Here is a 24820-nt window from a genome sequence, read left to right as displayed (position 1 = left end):
CCCCCCAGGTGTGTCCCCAGGTATGTTCCAGATGCCCCTGAGTGTTTTCCAGGTTCAATCAGGTGTGTCCCAGGTGTATCTACAGGTGTCCCCACTGTCCCAGGTGTGTCACCAGGTGTGTGTAGATGTCCCCAGGTGTCCCCAGATGTCCCCCCAGGTGTGTCCCAGGTGGCCCCAGATGTGTGTAGGTAACTCCAGGTGTCCCCCAGGTGTCTCCCAGATGCCCCCAGGTGTGTCCCAGGTGTGTCGCTGGTGTCCCCCAGGTATCCCAAGTGTGTCCCGAGGTGTGTCCCAGGTTTGATCAGGTGCCCCCAGGTCTCCCCAGCTGTCCCAGGTGTGTCCCCCAGGTGTGTCCCAGGTGCCCCCAGGTGCCCCCAGGTGTCTCCAGGTGCCCCCAGGTGTGTCCCAGGTGTGCCCCGGGTGTGTCCCTCACCCACGCAGGCTCCCCCCGGGGACAGGCGGTATCCTGTGGCGCACTCGCAGCGGAAGCTGCCGGGGATGTTGACGCACTCGGCGTGGCGCTGGCACAGCGTCTCCCCGCTGCTGCACTCATCGATGTCTGCGGGGACAGGGGCCCGGGGCCCGGGGTGGTGTCACAGTCTGTCCAGGGATGTGATTTGCCTCACCACTGTCTCTGATGGTTGGGGACTGAGACCCCAGACTCTGAAAGGAGCCCCTGGCCTGGCTGAGGTGGGACGTTTGTCGAGTTTTGGAGGACTGGTGTGGCATCTCCATGAGAACGGAATGCAAGAACAATGGGACTGGTTACGGTGGACTGAGCCGAGACTGCTTGTCCCAACTGGTCTGTCCGTACCAGGAGCGTCAGTTTGTTCCTGAGCATCCAACCTTGACATAAGTTACTCCTGCCTTGGCTCTGTGCCCCTCGCTTTGGTCCCCTTTGGCTCTGTCCCCTCACTTTGGTCCCCACCTTGACCAACCTATAAAATCTCTGCAGACCCCGCTCACTTTTGTGATCACCCCACTGGAGAAGATCCCATCCATGGGCATCTCCAGGCCTTGAGGACTCGTCCCTCCACGTTGGTAGCTCTAATCCCCTTCCCCTCTTTCTCTCTCTTTCTCACTATTCTCTATTTTCTCTCTCCACTATCGCGTTTGTTGGCACTAAATAAAGGTGCATTATTTTGTTTAAGTAAACTGAGATGTCCCGGGGCTAGGAGGAGCCAGAATTCCCAGCTTGGGGTGTCCCGATGCCAGGAGGAGCCGGAATTCCCAGCTTGGGGTGTCCCAGGCCGGGAGGAGCCGGAATTCCCAGGATTGGCGGCGGTACCTTCGCAGATGAGCAGGATGTTGTTGTAGCTGAAGCCGATGGGGCACTCGCAGCGGAAACTCCCGATCTGGTTGATGCAGACGCCGTTGGTGCAGATGGCCGGGATCTCGCTGCACTCATCGATATCTGCAGGGATCCCACATCAGAGCCCAGCCCGGCACCCCGGGAATGCTCCTCAACATCACAATCCCTTCTCTGCATCCCGGGAATGCTCAACAATGTCAGAGACCAGCCCGACATCCCGGGAATGCTCCTCAACATCAGATCCCCATGAAGAGAAAATCAACTTATTTTCCACCTCTTCATTCCTGGCAGTGCCAAACCTCTTTTCCTTGCCCCAACCTTTCATTCCTCCAATGCAGCTCCCAGGGGGTGAGAGCAGAGTCTCAGGAGCAGCCCCAACTCACCGATGGGTTTCCTCGTGTGGATGTCGATGACGAATCTCAAAATCCGAACCCTATTTAAACCCTAAACCCAAACAAATTTCCTTCTTCTTCCTCATCTCACATCGTGACAGGTGAGTGTAGTTTTCTCATGTCCCTCCAGTGACACATAAAAGGCAGTGAGAATTTAGACAATAAACTCTTCTTTTTCTTCTGAAATATTTGGAGTTTTTCGTGTCCTACAGCGACACTTCACCACCAATTCCCTCTGCTGCACTTTCTCCCCAGGGAAAGAAAATCAACTTATTTTCCGCTTCCAAACCTCTTTTCCTTGCCCCAATCATTAATTCTTTTAATGAAACTCCCAGGGGGTGAGAGCAGAGTCTCAGGAGCAGCCCCGACTCACCGATGGGTTTCCCCGTGTGGATGTCGATGATAAATCCCGGGGCCTGGTTCCCACACAGGATCTGGTACTCGGCTGGGAAAGGGAACACCGAGGTCACTGCTGGGCCCAGGGAGGGACAAGTGGGCTGGAATTTGGGGGGCCTGAGGGGGCACCAGGGGCTCACTGCTGGGATTGGAGTCACCCCCAGAGTACAATCCTCTCTCCCTGTTTGTTTTGGGGGTGTCCGTGCCCCAGAATTTTATGGGAAAATTAATTTTTTCCCTTGAATTGGAGGGAAAATGGGAAAAAGGATGGGACAGGCACTCTGTGAGGGCACTTAGGGGTGGGACAGGGACCCCCTGAGGACACTCACGGCTGGCAGGGGTGGGACAGGGCTCGCAGGGTTTGTTCCAGGCCTTGCCAATGTTGTAGGAGCAGCAGCACATCTTCTTGGTCATGTTGAAGGAGAGCTCGTTCTCGCAGGTGTCGTTGTAGTTGCGGTAGCAAACGCTCTTCCTCATGTCTGCAACGGCAGGGCCGGGCTTGGGACAGCCCTGGGGGTGGCACTGACAACCCTGGAATTGTCACTGCCAGCCCCAGGATGGGAAATGACAACCCTGGGGACCCTGGGGATGGCACTGCCAATTCTGGGAATGGCACCGCCACCCTGGGGATGGCACTGACACCCTGGGAATGGGAAATGACAGGCTCAGGAATGGCAGGACAGACTCCCCAAAATCGAGCCCAACCCCTGCCTGATCCATCACCCAGCTCAGATCACCAAGTGTCACACCCAGCTCGGAACCCCAGCCCCCTTTTCCAACACTTCTGCTCCATCCCCTTGGCACAGCCCACTCAGGGATGGCAGTGCCAGACCCCTCCCCATGGGTTTGGGACCCTCTCCTTGGATTTGGGGCCATTCCCTGTGGGTTTGGGGCTCTCCCCATGGGTTTGGGACCCTCCCCGTGGGTCTGGGACCATTCCCTGTAGGTTTGGGACCCTCCCCGTGGCTTTGGGACCCTCCTCGTGAGTCTGGGACCCTCCCCGTGGGTCTAGACCATTCCCAGTGGGTCTGGACCATTCGCTGTAGGTTTGGGACCCTCCCCATGGGTTTGGGACCCTCCCCTTGGGTTTGGGGCTCTCCCCATGGGTTTGTGACCCTCCCTATGGGTTTGGGACCATTCCCTGTAGGTTTGGGACCCTGCCCATGGTTTTGGGACCCACCCCGTGGGCTTGGGACCCTCCCCATGGGTCTGGGACCCTCCCCGTGGCCCCAGAGCCGTACCCATGCAGTTGTTCCCCCCGTTGACCTGCATGTACTCGGGGGGGCACACACAGGTGTAGTTGCCCAGGGTGTTGTAGCAGGTCCCGGGGCCACAGATCCCGATGTGGGCAGAGCACTCGTCGATATCTGGGGGGAGAAAAGGGCTCAGGGCACTGGGCATGGATGGAAAAGGGCACAGGGTGGGGTTGGAGGTGAGGGATTGGGGTGGGTTTGGCACAGCGTGGGGTGGGGATGAGGGATTAGGGTGGTTTTGGCACAGGGACCAGGCTGGGCTGGAGTGGGGATGCGTTTGTGATGAGGAAATATGGAAAGGGAAGGGGAAGGGGAAGGGGAAGGGGAAGGGAAGGGAAGGGAAGGGAAGGGAAGGGAAGGGAAGGGAAGGGAAGGGAAGGGAAGGGAAGGGGAAAGGGAAGGGGAAGGGGAAGGGGAAGGGGAAGGGGAAGGGGAAGGGGAAGGGGAAGGGGAAGGGGAAGGGAAGGGGAAGGGGAAGGGGAAGGGAAGGGAAGGGGAAGGGATGGCCCCGACCATTGGTGGGGCAGCTCGGGCACACACGGGGCTCCTGTCACACATACAGGGTGTCCCCAGTCCCAGGTGCCACACCTTGTCCCAGTCCCAGTCCCAGTCCCAGGTGCCACCCGCTGTCCCCAGCCCCTGGAACAGGTCCCACCCCATGTTCCCAACCCCTGGAGCAGGTGCCATCCCATGTCCCCAGCCCCTGGAGCAGCTGCCACCCCTGTCCCCATCCCCTGTCCCCACCTCCTGTCCCCTACCCGTGTCCCCAGCCCCTGTCCCCAGCCCTGTCCCCACCCCTGCCCCGTACCCTCGCAGATCCGGGTGTCCTCGTTGAGGTAGTAGCCCAGGGGACACTCGCACTGGAAGCTGCCGAAGGTGTTGACACAGTTCCCGCCCTGGCACAGCCCTGGCAGCTCCTGGCACTCGTCAATGTCTGAGGAGGGACAGCAGGGGGACATTGTCACTGACTGGGCCACCCCTGCAGCTCCAGAGGGTTCAGCCCACCACGCTCAGCACGGCCAAGGAGAGCCACAATTTGTGTCCAGAGCTTGGTGGTGACACTGCAGAGTGTCCCCAAAGGCCACCAGTCATGGCACAGTGACCCCAAAAGGCACCACCAGCCATAGAGTGTCCCCAAAGGGCACCACCAGTCATAGATTGTCCCCAAAGGGCACCACCAGCCCAGTGTCCCCAAAGGGCACCACCAGCCCATGGCGGTGTCCCCAAAGGACACCTATGGCACAGTGACCCCACAGGGCACCACCAGTCATGAGAAGTGTCCCCAAAGGGCACCACCAGCCATGGCACAGTGACCCCACAGGACACAATTCCCAGCCCATCCCTCGGGAAGGGCTGTGGGAACGGGGCTCACTCACCCTCCAGGATGACCGTGATGGGGTTGGGCCGGAACCCTTCTCCCCCAGGGCACAGGGTCTTGTACTCGGCTGTGGAGAGAGGCGGTTGTGAGGCTGAGGGGGCTCCCCTGAGCCAGGACAATCCCAGCACGAACAGCCCACGAGGGTGTGCCCGGGGCCCAGCTCCATCCCCATCCCCTGCCAAACCAACCGAGCCATCCCACACCCTAACCCCAACCCTAACCCTAACCCTAACCCTAACCCCTAACCCTAACCCTAACCCTCCTAACCCCTAACCCCAACCCTAACCCTAACCCCTAACCCTAACTCCAACCCCAACCCTAACCCTAACCCTAACCCTAACCCTAACCCTAACCCCTAACCCTAACCCTAACCCTAACCCTCCTAACCCCTAACCCTAACCCTAACCCTAACCCTAACCCTAACCCTAACCCTCCTAACCCCTAACCCTAACCCTAACCCCAACCCTAACCCTAACCCCTAACTCTAACTCCAACCCCAACCCTAACCCTAACCCTAACCCTAACCCTAACCCTAACCCTAACCCTAACCCTCCTAACCCCTAACCCTAACCCTAATCCTAACCCCTAACCCCCAACCCTAACCCCCAACCCTAACCCTAACCCTAACCCCCAACCCTAAACCTAACCCTAACCCTAACCCCCAACCCTAACCCCCAACCCTAACCCTAACCATGAGGCAATTCCACATTCCCTCAGCACATTGCGAACAAAATATCCCAACCTGCATCCCCCAAACACACCAACCTTCCCCTCCTCACCACCCCACTCCACCTCTGCCCTGGATGGACCATCAAACCCTGAACTCAGCACCTCTATCCTGGCTCGGGGATCCATCTGGAACCTTCCCTGCCCCTCTCCCCTCCTTCCCAAGGCCACCCCAAGCTTGTCCCCACTCACTGGTGTTGGCAGGAGGGCAGAGCTCACAGGGGTTGCCCCAGGCCCGGCCCAGGGAGCAGCAGCAGGAGGCTCTGGTGACTCCCACGCCGATCTCGGCGCTGCAGGAGATGCCGCCGTCCCCTCGGTCCTGAGTGTCCAGGAAACAATTCCCAACACGGGTATCTGCAGGGAGACAGGGCTGCTGAGAAAAGCCTCTCCTGGGAAAACTTGTGGGTGTGGAGAGTTGATATTTCCCAAGCCTGAAAATTGCTGAGCTTCTCCCCGAGGAAAACTTTTCAACGGTTTTTCTTTTTCCCCAAAACAACCTGGTGTAAACAATATTCCTTTCCCATAACAACAAGTGTTATTTACTATTTCTGTCACTGAGTCAATGGGAGAGGTGTCAGTTCTGTGGACCAATAATGTGCCTTTAGCACAGGTTTATTATAAAAAATAAACCTTCTGATTTCTCCTGCCTCCTGACTGGAGTCAAGCATCTTTATTTCATGTCCTATTACGACCTGGGTGCAGGAGGAATTGTGGAATTGTGGAATGGTTTGGGATGGAAGGGAACTTAAAGGTTCCTCATCCTGCCATGGGGTGGAAAGGAATGTGAAATCTTCCAGGGGTAAGGAAAAATTGAATTGAAGGTTGCTGGGGCTCTGTGCTGGGAGCTCACAGAATCCCAAAAGGTTTGGGATCATCCTGGCCACGGGCAGGGACACCTTGGACTGTCCCAGGATGGTCCAAGCCCCATCCAACCTGGATTTGGACATTCCCAGGGGAATAAAACAGCCCCAGAGCTGCTCTGGAGCAACATTGCTGCAACCAGAGGGGCACCCACTGGGGTGACAGGGACAACCAGGAAGGGACAACCAGGCTGGGACACCAGGAGGGGACAGTCAGGAGGGGACAACCAGGTGGGGACAACCAGGAGGGGACAGCCAAGAAAGGACAGTCACTCTCGTGTCCAGTCCCAGGCACACAGGACCACCAAGAAGGACCCCAGGGTGCAGTGGAGGGTCCCAGGGTGTTGTGGGGGGTCCCAGGGTGTGGTGGGGGGTCCCAGGGGTGGGTGGAGGGTCCCAGGGGTGGGTGGGGGGTTCCCAGGGTGCAGGTGGGGGGTCCCAGGGTGCAGGTGGGGGGTCCCAGGGTGTGGTGGGGGGTCCCAGGGTGCAGGTGGGGGGTCCCAGGGGTGGGTGGGGGGTCCCAGGTGTGGTGGAGGGTCCCAGGGTGCAGGTGGGGGGTCCCAGGGGTGGGTGGGGGTCCCACTCACCCACACAGCCCACCCCGGTGGGGTTCAGCTCAAAGTCCTGGGGGCAGTTGCACAAGTAGCTGCCGGGGGTGTTGACACAGAGCCCGTTGATGCAGTTCACAGGGTCCGCACACTCGTTGATGTCTGGAAGGACGGACAGACGGACAGATGGACAGAGATCAAGGTGAGCACTGCCAGCCCAGCCTGAGCTCTGTGCCCTCAGGTGTATCCTCAACCCACGGTGCCCCTCAAAACCCCTCCCATATATATATATACATATAAGTATATAGATATTTTTATGTATATGTTTACATATAAATAAATATAAATGTATAAGTGTATTTATATATACAGGTGTTTACATAGCAATAAATATAAATATATATTTAAATATTTATATAATGTATATATATGTATATATTTATTATATATTTATATTTTTTGTTATATATATGTATACAAATGTTTACATATCAATAAGTATAAATGTATATATATTTATATATAATGTGTATATATATGTATATTATATATATGTATATTTGTGTATATGTATATATTTATAAATTAATTTATATTTTTATATATAATGTATATTGATATGTTTACATATCAATAAATATAAATCTGTGTATAATTATATATATTATATATATGTATATATTAATACATTTATGTAAATATTTATATAATTTATATTGATATGTTTACACACCAATAAACATAAATATATATTTATATAAATATAAATATATTTACACATCAATAAAGATACGTCTCTAAATAAATGTATACATATAGATAAATGCATACCTATAAGTATATATATATTTATTTATATATAAAATGTGCCACTCCCACCCCCCTGCCCAGAGGCAGAGCCACACCCATCTGTCCCTCCTGGCCACCCCCAACAGCAGAGACACCACAGGGGACTCTGAGCTGCTCTTAGGCTGCCCTGAATGAGCCCAGCAGAGCCCCGAGCAGCCCAGGAGCCCTGACCTGTGCAGTTCCCCCCGCTCCTGTCCAGCTCATATCCATCGTCACAGGCACAGCGGAACATCCCGGGCAGGTTCTGGCAGGTGCCGAACACACAGATGTTCTGGAAGGTGCATTCGTCGATGTCTGCAAGACAGGGACAGCTGGGGACAGCTGGGGACAGCTGGGGACAGGGACAGCTGGGGATAGCTGGGGACAGGGACAGCTGGGGACAGGCTGTGGCATGGACAGGTTGTGACAGGGACAGGTTATGGCAGTGACAGGGACAGGCTGGGGCAGGGACAGGGACAGGCTGGGGAAGGGACAGGGACAGGCTGGGGCAGGGACAGGGACAGGCTGTGGCAGGGACAGGGACAGGCTGGGGCAGGGACAGGCTGTGGCAGGGACAGGGACAGGCTGGGGAAGGGACAGGGACAGCTGGGGACAGGGACAGGCTGGGGCAGGAACAGGCTGGGGACAGGGACAGTCTGGGGACCCCGCTCACTTTTGTGATCCCCCCACTGGAGCAGATCCCGTCTATGGCATCTCCAGGCCTCGAGGACTCGTCCCTCCACGTTGGTATCTATAATCCCCTTCCCCTCTTTCTCTCTCTTTCTCTCTCTTTCTTACTATTCTTTATTTCTCTCCCTACTATCTCATTTGTTGGCCCTAAATAAAGGTGCATTTTTGATGGAGCAAACTGAGTTCTCCCCTCGCTGTGTCTTTTGCCCTCTGAGATCCCTAAATAGAACCATCAGGTTCCCTGCACATATTTACAGAACTGATGGAGAGCCTGGTGCCGAGGGAGGGGACAGGGCTGGCTCAGGAGGTGACAGCAGGGGACAGGGAAGGCCAGCAGGGGATCAGAGCCCCAGGACACTCACCCTGGCAGGCCCTGCTGTCCTCGGTGGGGTTGAAGCCCATCTCACACTCGCAGCGGTACCCGCCGGGCGCGTTCAGGCACTGCCCGTTCTCGCACAGGTTCACGTTGTCGGCACACTCGTCCACGTCTGTGGGGAGGGACAGCAGAGTCCTCACGGGGCTGGGGGCTGCCCTCAGCCAGCCCAGGAGCCCACCCACCCACCGCAATCCCTGCCTGGTCAAAGCCCTGCCAGGAGGTGCTGGAGGGGTGTGTGGGGCTGAGGAGGCTGTGCCAGGCTTGGGGGGACCTGGGTACAGGGAGAGCTGAGCCAGGATGGTGGGGCAGAGGGGCTGGGGGCACAGAGGGGCTGGTGGCCCACAGGGACTTGTGGCTCTGAGGGACTGGTGGCTACAAGGGGCTGATGGCTCTGAGACACTCATGGCTCAAAGGGGCTCATGGCTCTGAGGCTCTGGTGGCCCCAAGGATCTGGTGGCTCTGAGAGTCTGGTGACCCAGAGGGTCTGGTGGCCCCGAGGGGCTGGTTGGTGGCTCTGAGGGACTGATGGCTACAAGGGGCTACTGGCCCTGAAAGGCTCATGGCTCTGAGGGTCTGATGGCCCAAAAGGGCTGGTTGGTGGCTCTGAGGGTCTGATGGCCCCACGGGTATGGTTGGTGGCCCAGAGGGTCTAGTGGCTCTGAGGGTCCAGTGGCCCCGAGGGTCTGGTGGCCCCAAGGGTCTGATGGCCCCGAGGGTCAGTTGGTGGCCCAGAGGCTCTGGTGACCCCAAGGGGCTGGTTGGTGGCTCTGACAATCTGGTGGCCCCAAGGGTCTGGTTGGTGGCCCAGAGGCTCTGGTGACCCCAAGGGGTTGGTTGGTGGCTCTGACAGTCTGGTGGCCCCAAGGGTGTGGTTGGTGGCCCCAAGGGTCTGGTTGGTGGCCCAGAGGCTCTGGGATGACCCCTCGAGACCAGCCCCTGCCCCCTCCCCAGGCGTGGCACCCCAGGCTGACCTGAGCAGGAGAAGCCGTCGCCGTTGAAGCCATCGCGGCAGGCGCAGCGGTACGAGCCCGGCGTGTTCACACAGTTGGCGTTCAGGTTACACTTGTGCTCCTCGGTGGCACATTCATCCAAGTCTGGGGACAACAACAACACCCTGTCAGTGCCTGGTCTGGCTCAGCCGGGATGAGCTCGGGCTCCTGGAGGAGCTGGAGTTGTTTATTGTGGAACCACAGAGTGGGTTGGGTGGGAAGGACCTTCAGGATCATCCCAGGGACACTTTTCACTGGCCCAGGTTGTTCCAAGCTCTGTCCAGCCTGGCCTTGGCCACCTTTTCTTGCCTTGGCCCTGAGCCTGAGCAGCTACAGGGACACACAAATGGCCCAGGAGACTCTGTGGGCACTTGGAGGCTCCAATACACCCCTGGGAGTCTCTTAGGACGCTGCTGAGCCACTGACCACGTCCCCAAGTGCCACATTTACATGGCTTTAAATCCCTCCAGGGTCAGGACTGGACTTTTCCATGAAGACACTTTCCCAATACCCACCCTGACCCTCCTCTGGCCCAGCCTGGGGCCGTTCCCTCTTGTCCTGCTGTCCCCTGAGAGCAGAACCCGACCTCCCATGGCTGTCCCCTCCTGTCTCCAGAGCCACAAAGTCTCTTTTTCTCCAGGCTGAACCCTCGATACCCCAATGGAAGCTCATCCCAGCTCTCCCAGGCACCTGCAGAGCACCTGGAGAGGGCTCAGCCTGGGGACTCACCGTTGCACTTGAGGCCGTCCCCGAGCCACCCCGAGCGACACTTGCACTTGAAGCTGCCGGGGATGTTGATGCAGGAGGCGTGCATGTCACAGTTGTGGGCCCCGATCTCACACTCATCGATGTCTGCAGAGGAAAGGACAGCCAGGGCTGGCTCAGCTCAGCTCTCCCAGCGCTGCAGGGATGAGCCTGGGATGATTCTGGGCTGGTCCTGGGCTGGTCCTGGGCTGGTCCTGGGCTGGGGTTTGGGCACTGAGAGCTCCGGGAGCTCCTGGGGTCAAACAAAGCTCCCCAGAGCTCCCAGGGTCACATAAATCTCCCCAGAGTTCCTGGGGTTAAAGAAATCTCCCCAGGTCAAACAAAGCTCCCCAGAGCTCCCGGGGTCACACAAAGCTCCCCAGAGCTCCCAGGGGTCTAATAAAGCTCCCCAGAGTTCAAACAAATCTCCCCAGAGTTCCCAGGGTCAAATAAAGCTCCCCAGAGGTCCCAGGGTCAAAAAAAGCTCCCGGGGGTCACACAAAGCTTCCCAGAGCTCCCAGGGTCAAACAAATCTTCCCAGGTCAAACAAATCTCCTTGGAGCTCCCAGGGTCACACAGAGCTCCCCAGAGCTCCTGGGGTGAAACAAATCCCCCCAGAGCTCCCAGGGTCACACAAATCTCCCCAGGTTAAACAAATCTCCCCAGAGGTCCCAGGGTCACACAAATCTCCTTGGAGCTCCCAAGGTCAAATAAAACTCCCCAGAACTCCTGGGGTCAAACAAAGCTCCCCAGAGCTCCCAGGGCTTTGGGGTAGAGGCTGCCCGGGGTTGGAGGCTGCAGCTGAGGAGGCTGAAGGTGCAGGAGGAAGGGCAGGCTCCTGGCTTGGCCGTCACCTGGGGACAGGTGAGTTCCTGGCTCTCTGTGCTCGCCCAGCTCAGTGCACATCCCACAGCATCCCCCACACGGGATGGGGCTCTCTGCAGCTCTGGGAGCTTTTTTCTCTCTGAAAAAACGTCTCCTGTTTCCTCTCACTGGGAGCCCTTGTCCTGATTTTTCATCCTTCTGATGTTTTACATTCTGTACTGGAGTTTTCTCACTCAATGTGACATGAACAAAGAGAAAAACTCTGCATTTTTTTCCTGGGAGAACAAATTGATGGATTCCTAACTTTACCAGTGGGCTCAGAGAGGTGTCAACCTCATGGCCCAATTGCTGATCAAATTCCAAACACTATTTAAACCCTAATCCCAAAAATAAACTCAACTGGACAATGTCAGTGTGATTCTTTCATGTCCACACCACATCCCTAAAAACTGCTCACAAGTGACAGGGAAGGATTTCCACCCCTGAGGAAGATGAGGAGGGAGAGTGGAGCTGGTTTAGAATATCAGGGATGGTCTTTTTAACCCTGATTTTTTCAGCTTCTGATGTTTTGCATTTCTGGACTTGGGTTCTCACTCATGTAACATGAACAAAGAGTGATATTTTGAAAAACTGCATTTTTCCCTGGGAGAAGAACAAATTGATGGATTTCTAACCTGACCAGTGGGCTCAGAGAAGTGTCAATTACTGATCAAGTCAACACTATTTAAACCCTAATCCCAAAAAATAAACGCCTTTCTCTCTGCTCCCACAACTAAACAGTGTCAATGTGATTCTCTCATGTCCTCTGGTGACCAGCCCTGTCTCCAGGCGTGCTGAGCTCCCACCTGTGCACCCCGTGGTTCCTTTCTTGACAAAATACCCCAGCTGGCAGTGGCAGATGAAGGAGCCCTTGGTGTTCTCACACTCGCCGTGCAGGCAGATGTTGGGGTTCAGATCACACTCGTTGACATCTGCAGGACAAAACCACACCCCAAAGTGACTCTGGCGTGACTCTGGGGACAGGATGAAGGGCTGGGGACGTGCTCAGGGTCTCACCAATGCAGGTTTTCATGTCCAGGGATGCCATGAAGCCGTCGAAGCAGAGGCAGCGATACTCCCCAGGGATGTTGGTGCATTGCCCCCCGTCACAGATCTCGGGGTTGTCCTCACACTCATCGATGTCTGCACACAGGAGACCAGGGTGAGCACAGTGAGGGGGCAGGAGGAAAATCCCAAATCATGCAAAAAATCATCCCAGGAAAATCCTTGAAAAATGAGCTCCCCCCCCCATTGCCATAATTCTAAGCTTTCTGATGGTTGTTGACATATTTTCCTCAAAAAAACAGTCTGTGTTGGTTTCATTCTTCTCAGTAACGGACTTTTAGATTGACCACTGGGGGTCAGAGAGGTGCTCCCCTCATTGACCAAATCCCAAATACCATATAAACCCTAAATCATAACAAACTGTCTTATTTTTCCTGCTTCTACCTGAGTGTGGTTCTTTTCATGTCCATAACTGCAACATTGTCCTGGGTTGTGGTGTAGGATGTGCACACAGTATTTATCCCATCCCCATCCCCATGAGCTGTTGGAACCAGGTGGGGCAGTGTTTTCCCAGGCCCCTCCTTTGGGCTCTTCTGCTCATGGCCCATCAATGCCTTGCCCAGGACTCACAGGGAACTCCCTCCAGGAGCTCTCTCTGTTTAATGGGCCATCAAGGAGCCACTGCACGACTCCTCATCCCATTGGGAGATGCTCCCAATGCCCAGGGGGAGGAGCCAAGCATTCCCACCTGGAGAGAATCTGGGATTTGGGACAGGACAAGCAGCCCTGAGCCACTGGATTCCCAGAGGAGCAGAGCTCCCAGACCTTTCTGTGGGATCACTGCTTCAGGAAGAGCCCCTCACCTGGACTGCTCCCCCCACCCTGCTCAGGGTGTGTTCTGACTCTGGCAGTGCTCCTTTGTGTTATTGCATTGATTTTATTTTATTTCTACCTTTTTCCCTTTCTTCTTATTAAATGGTATCTCTGACTTGGAGCCTCTCACTCGATTTGCTTTCAAACCACGACAGACATGCTGGAGGGACACAGAGGACCCTGCAAGGGCCACCAAAGTGGTCACTGACCTGCACAGGACCTCTTGTCTGGCATCAGGGCGTAGCCCTCGCTGCAGCTGCACTCGTAGCTGCCCTCGGAGTTGGAGCAGTGGGTGTCACAGCCCCCGTTGGTGATGGTGCACTCGTCGATGTCTGGGGACACAACCAGAGGGGCCTGAGTTGGGAGGGACCCGCGGGGATCCAGCCCCAACCCCTGGCCCTGCACAGACAAGAGCCCAGGGAGAAGTTTGGGGCAGGAGGTGATGACACAAATCTCCCCCAACAACAGGAAAATTCCTGATCCTTCTCAGACAAGAGCCCAGGCTGCAGTTCGGGGTGAGAGATGAGGACACAAATCCCCTCCAACCACAGGAAAACGTCTCCTAATTTCTGCCCAACCCCTGGCCCTGCACAAACAAGAGCCCAGGCAGAGATTTGGGGTGGGAGATGAGGACATAAGTCTCCCCCAACCACAGAAAAACTCCTCATCCTTCTCCCCCAAATCTCCTCCAACCACAGGAAAACCCCTGACCCTTCTCCCCAACCCCTGTCAGAGCCATCACATCCCCATTCCAACACATCTTCAGCTGTCACTCCTCCAGGACATTTTTACCCTCTGAAAACAACACCCAGGAAGGTTCTGGGCTCACCCCAAACTTCTGTGAGGTCCCTTTGGGGCAACACTCACCCACACAGCCCTGCCTGTCCGGCGTGGCCTGGAAACCAGAGTCGCAGGAGCACTGGTAGGTGCCGATGACGTTGACGCAGCGCCCGTTGCGACACAGGTTGTCACTGAGGGAGCACTCGTTGATGTCTGAGAGGGGAAAAGGGCACTTTGGAGAAGCCAGCCCTGCTCAGGGTCATTATTTGGAACCCACCCTTGGGTGTCCCAGCTGGATTTGTCCCATTTGGGCAGCAAAGTGTCCCATTGGGCAGCATTTTGTTGTTATAAAATGCTGGGAATGAGCTCAGTCCCTCCTCTTGGATGAGATGGACTCAGTTATCATGGAAATTCAGAAGGTTTGGGGTGGGAAAGACCTTCAGGACCATCCATGGGCAGAGGGACATGGACAGGGACACCTTCCCCTATCCCAGGCTGCTCCCAGGGATGGGATGTAGGACCTGCTCAGGGCCATCAGCTGGAACCCACCCCTGGGTGTCCCAGCTGGATTTGTCTCATTTGGGCAGAAAAAGGAACAACAAAATGCTGGGAATGAATCTCATCTCTGGGATGAGATGGACTCAGTTATCATGGAAATTCAGAAGGTTTGGGGTGGGAGGGACCTTCAGGACCATCCATGGGCAGAGACAGGGACATGGGACACCTTCCCCAACCCCAGGCTGCTCCAAGCCCTCGGCCACTCCCAGGGATGGGGTGTAGAGAATTGGGAAGGAAACACCACCAGCCCTGCAGGATTCCCCTGTAGGATTTGCAGGATTTCCCTGCTGTGGCCCCCTGTAGGATTTCCCTGCAGGATTTCTCTGTAGAATTTCCCTATAGGATTTGCAGGATTTCCCTGCAGGATTTCCCTGCAGGATTTCCCTGTAGCATTTCTCTGTAGGATTTCCCTGTAGGATTTGCAGGATTTCCCTGTAGGATTTCCCTGTAGGATTTGCAGGATTTCCCTGTAGGATTTCCCTGCAGGATTTGCAGGATTTCCCTGTAGGATTTCTCTGTAGGATTCCCCTGCAGGATTTCCCTGCAGGATTTCCCTATAGGATTTGCAGGATTTCCCTGCAGGATTTCCCTGTAGCATTTCTCTGTAGGATTTCCCTGTAGGATTTGCAGGATTTCCCTGTAGGATTTCCCTGCAGGATTTCCCTGTAGAATTTCCCTGCAGGATTTCCCTGCAGGATTTCCCTGTAGGATTCCCCTGCAGGATTTCCCTGTAGGATTTGCAGGATTTCTCTGCAGGATTTCCCTGTAGGGTTTGCAGGATTTCCCTGCAGGATTTCTCTGCAGGATTTCCCTGTGGGATTTGCAAGATTTCCCTGCAGGATTTCCCTGTGGGATTTGCAGGATTTCCCTGCAGGATTTGCAGGATTTCTCTGCAGGATTTCCCTGTAGGATTCCCCTGCAGGATCCCCTGCTCTGGCCCTCACCGATGCAGGTGTTGCCCTCTGCAGTCAGCTCGTGGCCCGGGGGACAGATGCACTCGAAGCTGCCGTCGGTGTTCATGCAGATCCCGCCCCGGCACAGCAGCGGGTCCCGCTCGCACTCGTTGATGTCTGCAGGGAAAAATGGGATTGGTGTCCATCCAGAGGCTTCTCCAGGGGAGGAACGCCCCAGGACTGGGAATATCACAAAGGGAACAGGGCAGGGAGCACAGGACAGGGAATATCACACAGGGAACAGGGCAGGGATACCAGAACATGGAATATCACACAGGAAATGGGGTTTGGGTCCCAGAACAGGGAATATCACACCCATAACAAGGCAGGGAGTGCAGGGTTTGGATCCCAGAACAGGGAATATCACACAGGGAACAGGACAGGGAACAGGGTTTGGATCCCAGGACAGGGAATATCATACAGAGAACAGGGCAGGGATCCCAGGACATGGAATATCACACAGGGAACAGGGCAGGGAACAGGGCAGGGATCCCAGAACAGGGAATATCACACAGGGAACAGGGCAGAGAGTGCAGGGTTTGGACCCCAGAACAGGGAATATCACACAATTAACAGGGCAAGGATCCCAGAATATGGAATATCACACAGAGAATGGGGCTTGGACCCCAGAACATGGAATATCACACAGGGAACAGGGCAGGGATTCCAGGACATGGAATATCACACAGGGAATGGGGTTTGGACCCCAAAACATGGAATATCCCAGTGAACAGGTCAGGGAAAGCTGGATTTGGATCCAGGGTCTCCTGGCTGGACTCTGAACGTTGGGAAATCCCAGCAGGACCCAAAAGCCCCTCAGTGACAGCACAGAAAGGGACTGAGGTTGGGTATATTTGAAAAACCTCAATTTTTCCTCTCACGTTTCTTTCCCTGACCCCAGCCTTGGAAATTAAAAATGGGATGTTTTCCCTGACTTGCATAAAACAGGGATGAGATTTTTTTTTGGGTAAAGGTCCTGCCAAACACCCCCAGACCAGCGAGATCTGGTGAATCCCAAGCTGATTTTTCCTTTCTGGTGTTGTCTCCCTGCCCCAGGCTGGAAATAATTCCTCCCTCAGGAGGCTGAAGTCAAATTTCTTTTGCCAAAAACAGGTGGGAAGAAGTTAATCCCTGACCACAGGCAATGAGAAAATACAAAATGTCATCACCTCCTTTGGAGTGAGATGACTCAGCTCCCTGTCATCCAAAAGTAAAAAATAAAAAAATAATTAAAAAAAATAATAAAGTGGAATTGGATAAATAACAGCATTAAAAAAAAATTAAAAAAAAATAAGACAATGAAAAGAACAATAAAATGCTGTGAAAACCCACGCCACAAATTTTATGGAAAAGGCAAAAAACCCCTGCCAGGGTCAGCCATTTATTTTAAAAAGCACAGAGAATAAAAAATATGAAAAAAAAAATTAAAATAAACGGTGTTGAATCACAGCTCAAAGTAGTTTGAAAGCGCAGATTTATTTTAAAGAGCACAGAGAATAAAAACATGAAAAAATTAAAAATAAAAATAAATGGTGTTGAATCATGGCTTGAAGTGGTTTGAAAGTGCAGATTTATTTTAAAGAAGGGAAGAAACATGGAATGCCAGGAATTAAAGGACAGACAGAGTCTGGCTGAGCTGCTGGAGACAAACTGAGGTCACCGATGGGGTTTTTTTTCAAGCTCCAAACAAGAATTATTCAATTGGAAACAGATGAGAATAAAAATAAGGCTTGGGCAGACGGGAGGAGCTGTGGGGAATTGGTGGAGTAATTCTGAGTGATATCTGTTGTATTATTATAATCATTATTATGATACTTATTTAGATAATATCTGTATCTGAATAATATCTATTATATAATAATAATTAATATTATAGTATTTATTCAGATAAGATCTGTATCTGAATAACTGAATATCTGATATCTGAATAATATCTATTATTATTATAATCATTATTATAATATACTGAGCCAATAAAAAAACTCCTGTATAGAAACTGTAACTGCGGCTTTATGTAAACACCAAATGTTTAGATATAAATAAATATATATAAAAATATATATGCTTACATATAAATAAATATAAATGCATATGTGTATATTTATATATAAATGTTTACATATAAATAAATATATACATATAAGTGTATATATATTTATATGTATGTTTACATATCAACAAACATAATTGTATATATTTATATAAATATATACATATAAATATATACATATAAGTGTGCATATATATTTATTTATATGTTTACATATAAAAATATAAATTTATATGTTTACTTATAAATAAATATAGATTTATATGTTTACTTATAAATAAATGTATAAGTGTATATATATTTATGTTTACATACAGATATATTTATATAAAAATGTTTACATATCAATAAATACAAATGTATATATTTATATAGAAATAAATATACACATAAAAATAAATCTATACCTATAAATACTTACATATACACACATATAATTTACATTTATATCCAAACAACAAACACCTTCTATCGGACTAATACTGATTAATTTATTTCAATAACCCATTTTCCCCCTGCCCAGGTTGGGGGCCCAGCCTGACTCACCCATACAATTCTTCATCATCATGAAGCCGCTCTCGTAGCCCTCGAAACACTCGCACTCGAAGCTGCCCGGGGTGTTGACACACGAGCCGTGGCCACACAGGTCCGGGGAGATGCGGCACTCGTCGATGTCTGGGGACAAGGACAGGGACAGGGCAGGACAGGCCACCAGGGGCCGAGGCCAGGCGATCCCTCTGGGTGCCTTGGGAGGTCACAGAGCTCAATAGAGAGGCCTGGGACCCAAAAAGGGGGTCTGGGGTCTGTGCAGGAGGGTCTGGGATTGGTCCGAGGGGTCTGGGGTCTGTGCAGGGGGATCTGAGGTCGGTCCAGGGGGGTCTGGGGTCTGTGCAGGAGGGTCTGGGGTCTGTCCAGGAGGGTTTAGGGTCTGTGCAGGGGGGTTTGGGGTTGGTCAAGGAGGGTCTGGGGTCTGTGCAGGGGGGTCTGGGATTGGTCCAGGGAGGTTTGGGGTCTGTGCAGGGGGTCTGGGGTCTGTGCAGGAGGGTCTGGGGTCTGTCCAGGGGGGTCTGGGGTCTCTCCAGGGGGGTTGCAGACCCTGCCCCAGAGCCCAGGAGGACACAGGCTTTGATTTTGGTCCTTGAGAAAAACTTCCAACAGAGAGAAGAATGACAAGTCACAAATGTGTGACAGACAGTGGTGTGGGTTATCACCGGGTGGAAGATTTTGTAGTTTTGGGGTTTTTAGAATGGAGGTGCAAAGGGACAAGATGGTGGAATTAGGGTGGAACCCTGAGTTCTTCTCCTTCTCCCTTGGCATCCGTTGTCTGCAGTGACGTGGGCACAAGGTGGTTTGAGGGGATTGGGGCAAAGTAGAAATGACTCTGCTAGTACAGGTGATGGGCATTGGTATGAAATGGTAAATAATAGACACATAATTATCTGTATAAAGGCAGAGTGACCTCCCATCACGGGGGGAGTCCCCTCGTGTCCGAGCTGCTGTGAACACCTTGGCTGGACACAGAATTGTAAGATAAGAATTAATAAACAACACGAGAAACCAAGAAAACCAAGATCTTGAGACTCCTCATCCTTTTCGCACAGAGACACAGAATCAGACTCAAATCCTTCGGAGGTCAGGAGGGAAAAACACTCCCTCACACCCATTTGAACCACCAGCCTTGGAATCTCAGGTGAGAGAAACATAAAACCCGAGAACCAGAGGAATTCCTGTCCCTGGATGGGCTGAGGTCCTGCTGCTCCCTGGGGCAGGGCTGAGCCTCCACCCCAAAGGCAGGAGGAGCCTCATGGAATTCCAGGATTGGGTTGGAAGGACTTTAAATCCCATCCAGTGCCATGGGCAGGGACAGATCCCACTGTTCCAAGGTGGTCCAAACCCCATCCAACCTGCTGCCCTTGATGCTCCTGCTCATGGCCCCTAAATAAATTCCAGGGCTCCTCTGGGCAGCCCCAGCCTGCTGAGCCCCCCAAAAAATGAGCAGGAAGAGTCTCAAAGGTCTCCCTCACCTGTGCAGTTCCTCTCCTCAGCGTCCAGGGCGAAGCCGTTGCCGCAGATGCACCTGAAGCTGCCGATGGTGTTCCTGCAGGTGCCGTGTGTGCACAGCCCGGAGAACACCTTGCACTCGTTCACGTCTGAGAGGGGAAAAATCAGGAAAAAATTCAACCCAGGGTGGGGGGATCGCTATGAACCCTCTGAGGCAGCAGCTGAGGGGGACCCAGCCTGGATCAGCCAAGCCCAGTCCGGCCTGGCCCAGTCGAGCCCATCCCGACCCATCCCCATCCCATCTCATCCCCATCTCATTATCCCCATCCCATTATCCCCATCCCCATCCCCATCCCCATCTCCACCTCCATCTCCATCCCATCCCCATCCCATCCCATCCCATCCCCATCCCCATCCCATCCCCATCCCCATCCCCATCTCCATCTCCATCTCCATCTCAATCTCCATCTCCATCCCCATCCCAACCCAGCTGAGCCCATCCCATCCCATTATCCCCATCCCCATCCCATCCCAGCTCATCCCATCCTGGCCCAGCCTGGCCCAGCCCAGCCCGGCCCAGCTCAGCTGAGCCAAGCCCATCCCATCCCCATCCCCTCCCATCCCATCCCCATCCCCTCCCATCCCATCCCATCCCATCTCATCCCATCCCATCCCATCTCCATCCCGATCAAGCCCAGCTGAGCCGAGCCCATCCCGACCCACCCCATCCCAATCCCATTCCCATTCCTATCCCATCTCCATCCCATTATCCCCATCCCATCCCCAAAATCCCCCCTGACCTTTATAGAAGGGCCGTCCCGAGAGCACATCCCCTCTGTTGGCAAAGCCGGGCCCGCGGGGACAGAGTGCTTTGTACTCCGCGGAGCCGGGACGGGGACACTCCTCACAATCCGAGCCCCAGGCGGAGCCCACGGAGCAGCAGCACATATCCATGCGGAATTTCCCTGGCAGCGGCTCCGTGCACTCGTCCTCGTCCCAGCGCATGTAGCACTGCTCCACCCGCACGTCTGGGGGGGCACGGAGAGCCTCAGACCCCTCCGAGGGTTTGGTGTGCCCGGGGTTTGGGTTTGGTGTGCCCAGGGTTTGGGTTTGGTGTGCCCAGGGTTTGAGTTTGGGTTTGGTGTGCCCAGGGTTTGGGTTTGGTGTGCCCGGGGTTTGAGTTTGGGTTTGGTGTGCCCAGGGTTTGGGTTTGGTGTGCCCAGGGTTTGAGTTTGGGTTTGGTGTGCCCAGGGTTTGGGTTTGGTGTGCCCAGGGTTTGGTGTGCCCAGGGTTTGGTGTGCCCGGGGTTTGAGCTTGGGTTTGGTGTGCCCAGGGTTTGGGTTTGGTGTGCCCAGGGTTTGGTGTGCCCAGGGTTTGGTGTGCCCGGGGTTTGGGTTTGGGTTTGGTGTGCCCAGGGTTTGGGTTTGGGTTTGGTGTGCCCGGGGTTTGGGTTTGGGTTTGGTGTACCCAGGGTTTGGGTTTGGTGTGTCCAGGGTTTGGGTTTGGTGTGCCCAGGGTTTGAGTTTGGGTTTGGAGTGCCCAGAGTTTGGGTTTGGTGTGCGCAGGGTTTGGTGTGCCCAGGGTTTGGGTTTGGTGTGCCCAGGGTTTGGGTTTGGTGTGCCCAGGGTTTGGTGTGCCCAGGGTTTGGTGTGCCCGGGGTTTGGGTTTGGGTTTGGTGTGCCCAGGGTTTGGGTTTGGTGCGTCCAGGGTTTGGGTTTGGCGTGCCCAGGGTTTGGGTTTGGTGTGCGCAGGGTTTGGTGCACCCAGGGTTTGGTGTGCCCAGGGTTTGGTGTGCCCAGGGTTTGGGGTTGGCGTGCCCAGGGTTTGGGTTTGGTGTGCCCAGGGTTTGGGTTTGAGATTTTGGGGTTTTTCCAGGTATCCCAAAGGATTCCTGGTGTGGAGGGAGCAGCCGGGAGGGCAGGATGGGGGGTCCTTACCCACACAGGTCCTGGCAGAGCCGTCCAGGGTGAGCCCCTCGGGGCACTCGCAGCGGAAGGAGCCGGCGGAGTTGACACAGCGCCCGTTGGGACACACGCCCGGGAACACCTCGCACTCGTTCACGTCTGCGACACGGGGAGGGGACAGTGAGGGATGGCACAGGGTGGGGACATGGCACAGGGTGGGGACGTGGCACAGGGGTGGGGACATGGCACAGGAATGGAGACATGGCACAGGGCTGGGGACATGGCACAGGGTGGGGACGTGGCACAGGGGTGGGGACATGGCACAGGGTGGGGACGTGGCACAGGGGTGGGGACATGGCACAGGAATGGAGACATGGCACAGGGCTGGGGACAGTGAGGGACAGCACAGGGGTGGGGACAGTGAAGGGTGGCACAGGGGACACAACCAGGGGGGCACCAAGTGGCTCCTGGATGAAGAGGAGGAGGAGGGAAGAGCCCAGAGATGCCCACCAGGCTCTGAATGGTAACTTATCGATGGAAACTTTTATCCATGGAAACTTTTATCTATGGAAACTTTTATCTATGGAAACCAGGCACAGAGGGAGCTGGGACCTGGGCACAGACACACAGACACACAGACAGACACACAGACACACAGACAGACACACAGACACACGGACAGACAGACACACGACCAGAGAGTGGAGATGCCCCCAAGACTCAGAAAAGCAGGAGAGCAGCAGGAAAACAAGGCTCCCATTCCCAAGAAAATCAGATTTTCAGATTTCCCCCCCTGCAGCACTTTACCTTCACAGGTGACCCCCTTCATGCGGGCGTAGCCGCGGGGACAGGCCGTGTCTGCGGGGAAAGGACAGGAATGTCACCAAGGGTTCCACAAAATCCTGGAATATCCAGAGCTGGGAGGGACCCAAGGGACCACCGGGCTTGACCCCTGGCCCTTCACAGCACCCGACAATCCCACCCTGTCCCTGAGAGTGTTCTTGGGGTCAGTGCTGACCCCCCCAACCACCCTCTGGGGGTTTTCCTGCTCTTGATCTCCATCCCAGCACCCGGCTGGGATATTCCCAGAATTCCCTTGGGAATAGCCGGGCCCAGCACAGCCCAGTAAAACCCAGTATAACCCTGCACAGCCCAGTACAGCCCAGTACAGCCCAGTAGAACCCAGTACAGCCCAGTACAGCCCAGTACAGTCCAGTACAGCCCAGTACAACCCAGTACAACCCAGTACAGCCCAGTACAACCCAGTACAGCCCAGTACAGCCCGGTACAGCCCGGTACAGCCCAGTACAACCCAGTACAGCCCAGTACAACCCAGTACAGCCCAGTACAGCCCAGTAGAACCCAGTACAGCCCAGTACAGCCCAGTACAGCCCGGTACAGCCCAGTACAACCCAGTACAGCCCAGTACAGCCCGGTACAGCCCAGTATAACCCCGCACAGCCCAGTACAGCCCAGTACAGCCCAGTACAGCCCAGTACAGCCCGGTACAGCCCAGTACAACCCAGTACAGCCCAGTACAGCCCGGTACAGCCCGGTACAGCCCAGTACAGCCCAGTACAGCCCAGTACAACCCAGTACAGCCCGGTACAGCCCGGTACAGCCCAGTACAACCCAGTAAAACCCAGTACAGCCCAGTACAGCCCAGTACAGCCCAGTACAGCCCAGTACAGCCCAGTACAACCCAGTAAAACCCAGTACAGCCCAGTACAGCCCAGTACAGCCCAGTACAACCTTGCACAGCCCAGTACAGCCCAGTAGAGCCCAGTACAACCCAGTACAGCCCAGCACAACCCAGTACAGCCCAGTACAACCCAGTACAACCCCACACAGGCTGGCACAACCCAGTACAACCCAGCACAACCCAGCAAAACCCAGCATAATCCCACAGAGCCTGGCACAGCCCAGTATAGCCCCGCACAGCCCAGTACAGCCCAGTACAGCCCAATACAACCCAGTACAACCCAATACAACCCAGTACAACCCCACCCAGACCCCACAGAGTCTCACCGATCTCGCAGCGCTCGCAGGGGCTGCCCCAGGCCGCCCCCAGGGTGGCGCAGCACTCGGATTTCAGCGTGGCCCCATTGATGTTGACCTCACAACGCCCGTCCTGGATGTTGAGCCAGCAGGTGCCCTTCATGCTGTCTGCAGGGACAGGGGGGGATTCATTAAAGTGAGACAGACTTAATTAATAAGGCTCAATAGTCCGGTGATTAGGATGCCATGACGAGGAGAAACAGAATTTTGAGTTTATTAAGAGGATGGGATTAAAAACTTGCTTAAGGGAGAAGGTTCAATCAACCCCCTACGGTGAAGATGTTGGAAAATATGTGAGTTGCTTGTATGATTTTTTAAGCTAATTATTGTAGTAGAAATTATTAACCTTACTGAGATGATATATAAATTCTTGGATAAATCTGAGTAAAATCGGATTCTGATAATGACACTATTTGACACTCTCCAACATCCCACCCTATGGAGATCCCCAGATAAACTTCCTTTTTTTCTTTTCCATCTCACATCCTGATGGGTGACTGTGGTTCTTTCCATGCCCTCTTTGATACTCCCCAACAATCTCACCTTGTGGAGATCCCCAAATAAACTTCCCTTTTTCCATTTCATCTCACACCCTGATGGCTGAGTTTGGCTCTTTTTGTGTCCTCTTTGACTCCCCAACAATCCCACCCTGTGGAGACCCCCAAATAAACTTCCCTTTTCCATTCCATCTCACACCCTGATGGGTGAATGTGGTTCTCGTGTCCCACACTGAGGAGATCCCCAAATAAACTTCCCTTTTTCCTTTTCCATCTCACCCCCTGCCATGGGTGACTGTGGCTCTTTTCGTGTCCTCTTTGACACTCCCCAACCTGTGGAGATCCCCAAATAAACTTCCCTTTTTCCATTTCCATCTCACACCCTGATAGGTGACTGTGGCTCTTCTCGTGCCCTCTTTGACCCTCCCCACCCATCCCACCCCGTGGCGCTCCCTGTGCCGGGCCAGGTGACCCTGCAGGTGACACGGCTGGCGATGTCACCCAGCTGGCCCCGCTCACCCACACAGATGGTCCCGCTGGGGTCCAGTTTGCTGCCCGGGGAGCACTCGCAGGCGAAGGAGCCGGCGTTGTTCCGGCACAGCCCGTTCACACACGGGTTGGACGTGCACTCGTTGATGTCTGTGGGGACAAGGGACAAGGGGACAAGGGGACAAGGGGACAAGGGGACAAAGGGGCAAGGGGACAAGGGGATAAAGGGACAAGGGGATAAAGGGATAAAGGGATAAAGGGACAAGGGGACGAGGGACAAGGGGACAAGGGGACAA

General features: G+C 54.1%; 1 protein-coding gene across 1 annotated transcript in view; it reads right to left on the bottom strand.

The window, feature by feature from the left end:
* Positions 1-24820, bottom strand: part of LOC310920053 (fibrillin-2-like) — a gene marked incomplete at its 3' end in the record, with an annotated part of 76378 nt that overhangs the window by 17122 nt on the left and 34436 nt on the right. The window contains exons 17-41 of the mRNA XM_083879754.1: positions 24555-24674; positions 23509-23646; positions 22288-22338; positions 21514-21639; positions 20377-20604; positions 19600-19725; positions 18122-18250; positions 15517-15642; positions 14102-14227; positions 13444-13566; positions 12374-12499; positions 12163-12288; positions 10478-10600; positions 9731-9853; positions 8746-8871; positions 7886-8008; positions 6905-7027; positions 5650-5811; positions 4730-4798; positions 4162-4287; positions 3342-3467; positions 2430-2579; positions 2078-2149; positions 1289-1414; positions 434-559 (exon numbers count right to left, since the gene is read on the bottom strand). Of these exons, the coding sequence (XP_083735880.1) occupies positions 434-559; positions 1289-1414; positions 2078-2149; positions 2430-2579; positions 3342-3467; positions 4162-4287; positions 4730-4798; positions 5650-5811; positions 6905-7027; positions 7886-8008; positions 8746-8871; positions 9731-9853; positions 10478-10600; positions 12163-12288; positions 12374-12499; positions 13444-13566; positions 14102-14227; positions 15517-15642; positions 18122-18250; positions 19600-19725; positions 20377-20604; positions 21514-21639; positions 22288-22338; positions 23509-23646; positions 24555-24674 (3120 nt within the window). The remainder of the gene's footprint in view (positions 1-433; positions 560-1288; positions 1415-2077; positions 2150-2429; positions 2580-3341; positions 3468-4161; positions 4288-4729; positions 4799-5649; positions 5812-6904; positions 7028-7885; positions 8009-8745; positions 8872-9730; positions 9854-10477; positions 10601-12162; positions 12289-12373; positions 12500-13443; positions 13567-14101; positions 14228-15516; positions 15643-18121; positions 18251-19599; positions 19726-20376; positions 20605-21513; positions 21640-22287; positions 22339-23508; positions 23647-24554; positions 24675-24820) is intronic.

This window comes from Zosterops lateralis (assembly GCF_965231275.1).
Source record: "Zosterops lateralis genome assembly, chromosome: 29".
In the NCBI taxonomy this organism is placed as follows: domain Eukaryota; kingdom Metazoa; phylum Chordata; class Aves; order Passeriformes; family Zosteropidae; genus Zosterops; species Zosterops lateralis.
This window is presented reverse-complemented; position numbering and strand designations above follow the sequence as displayed.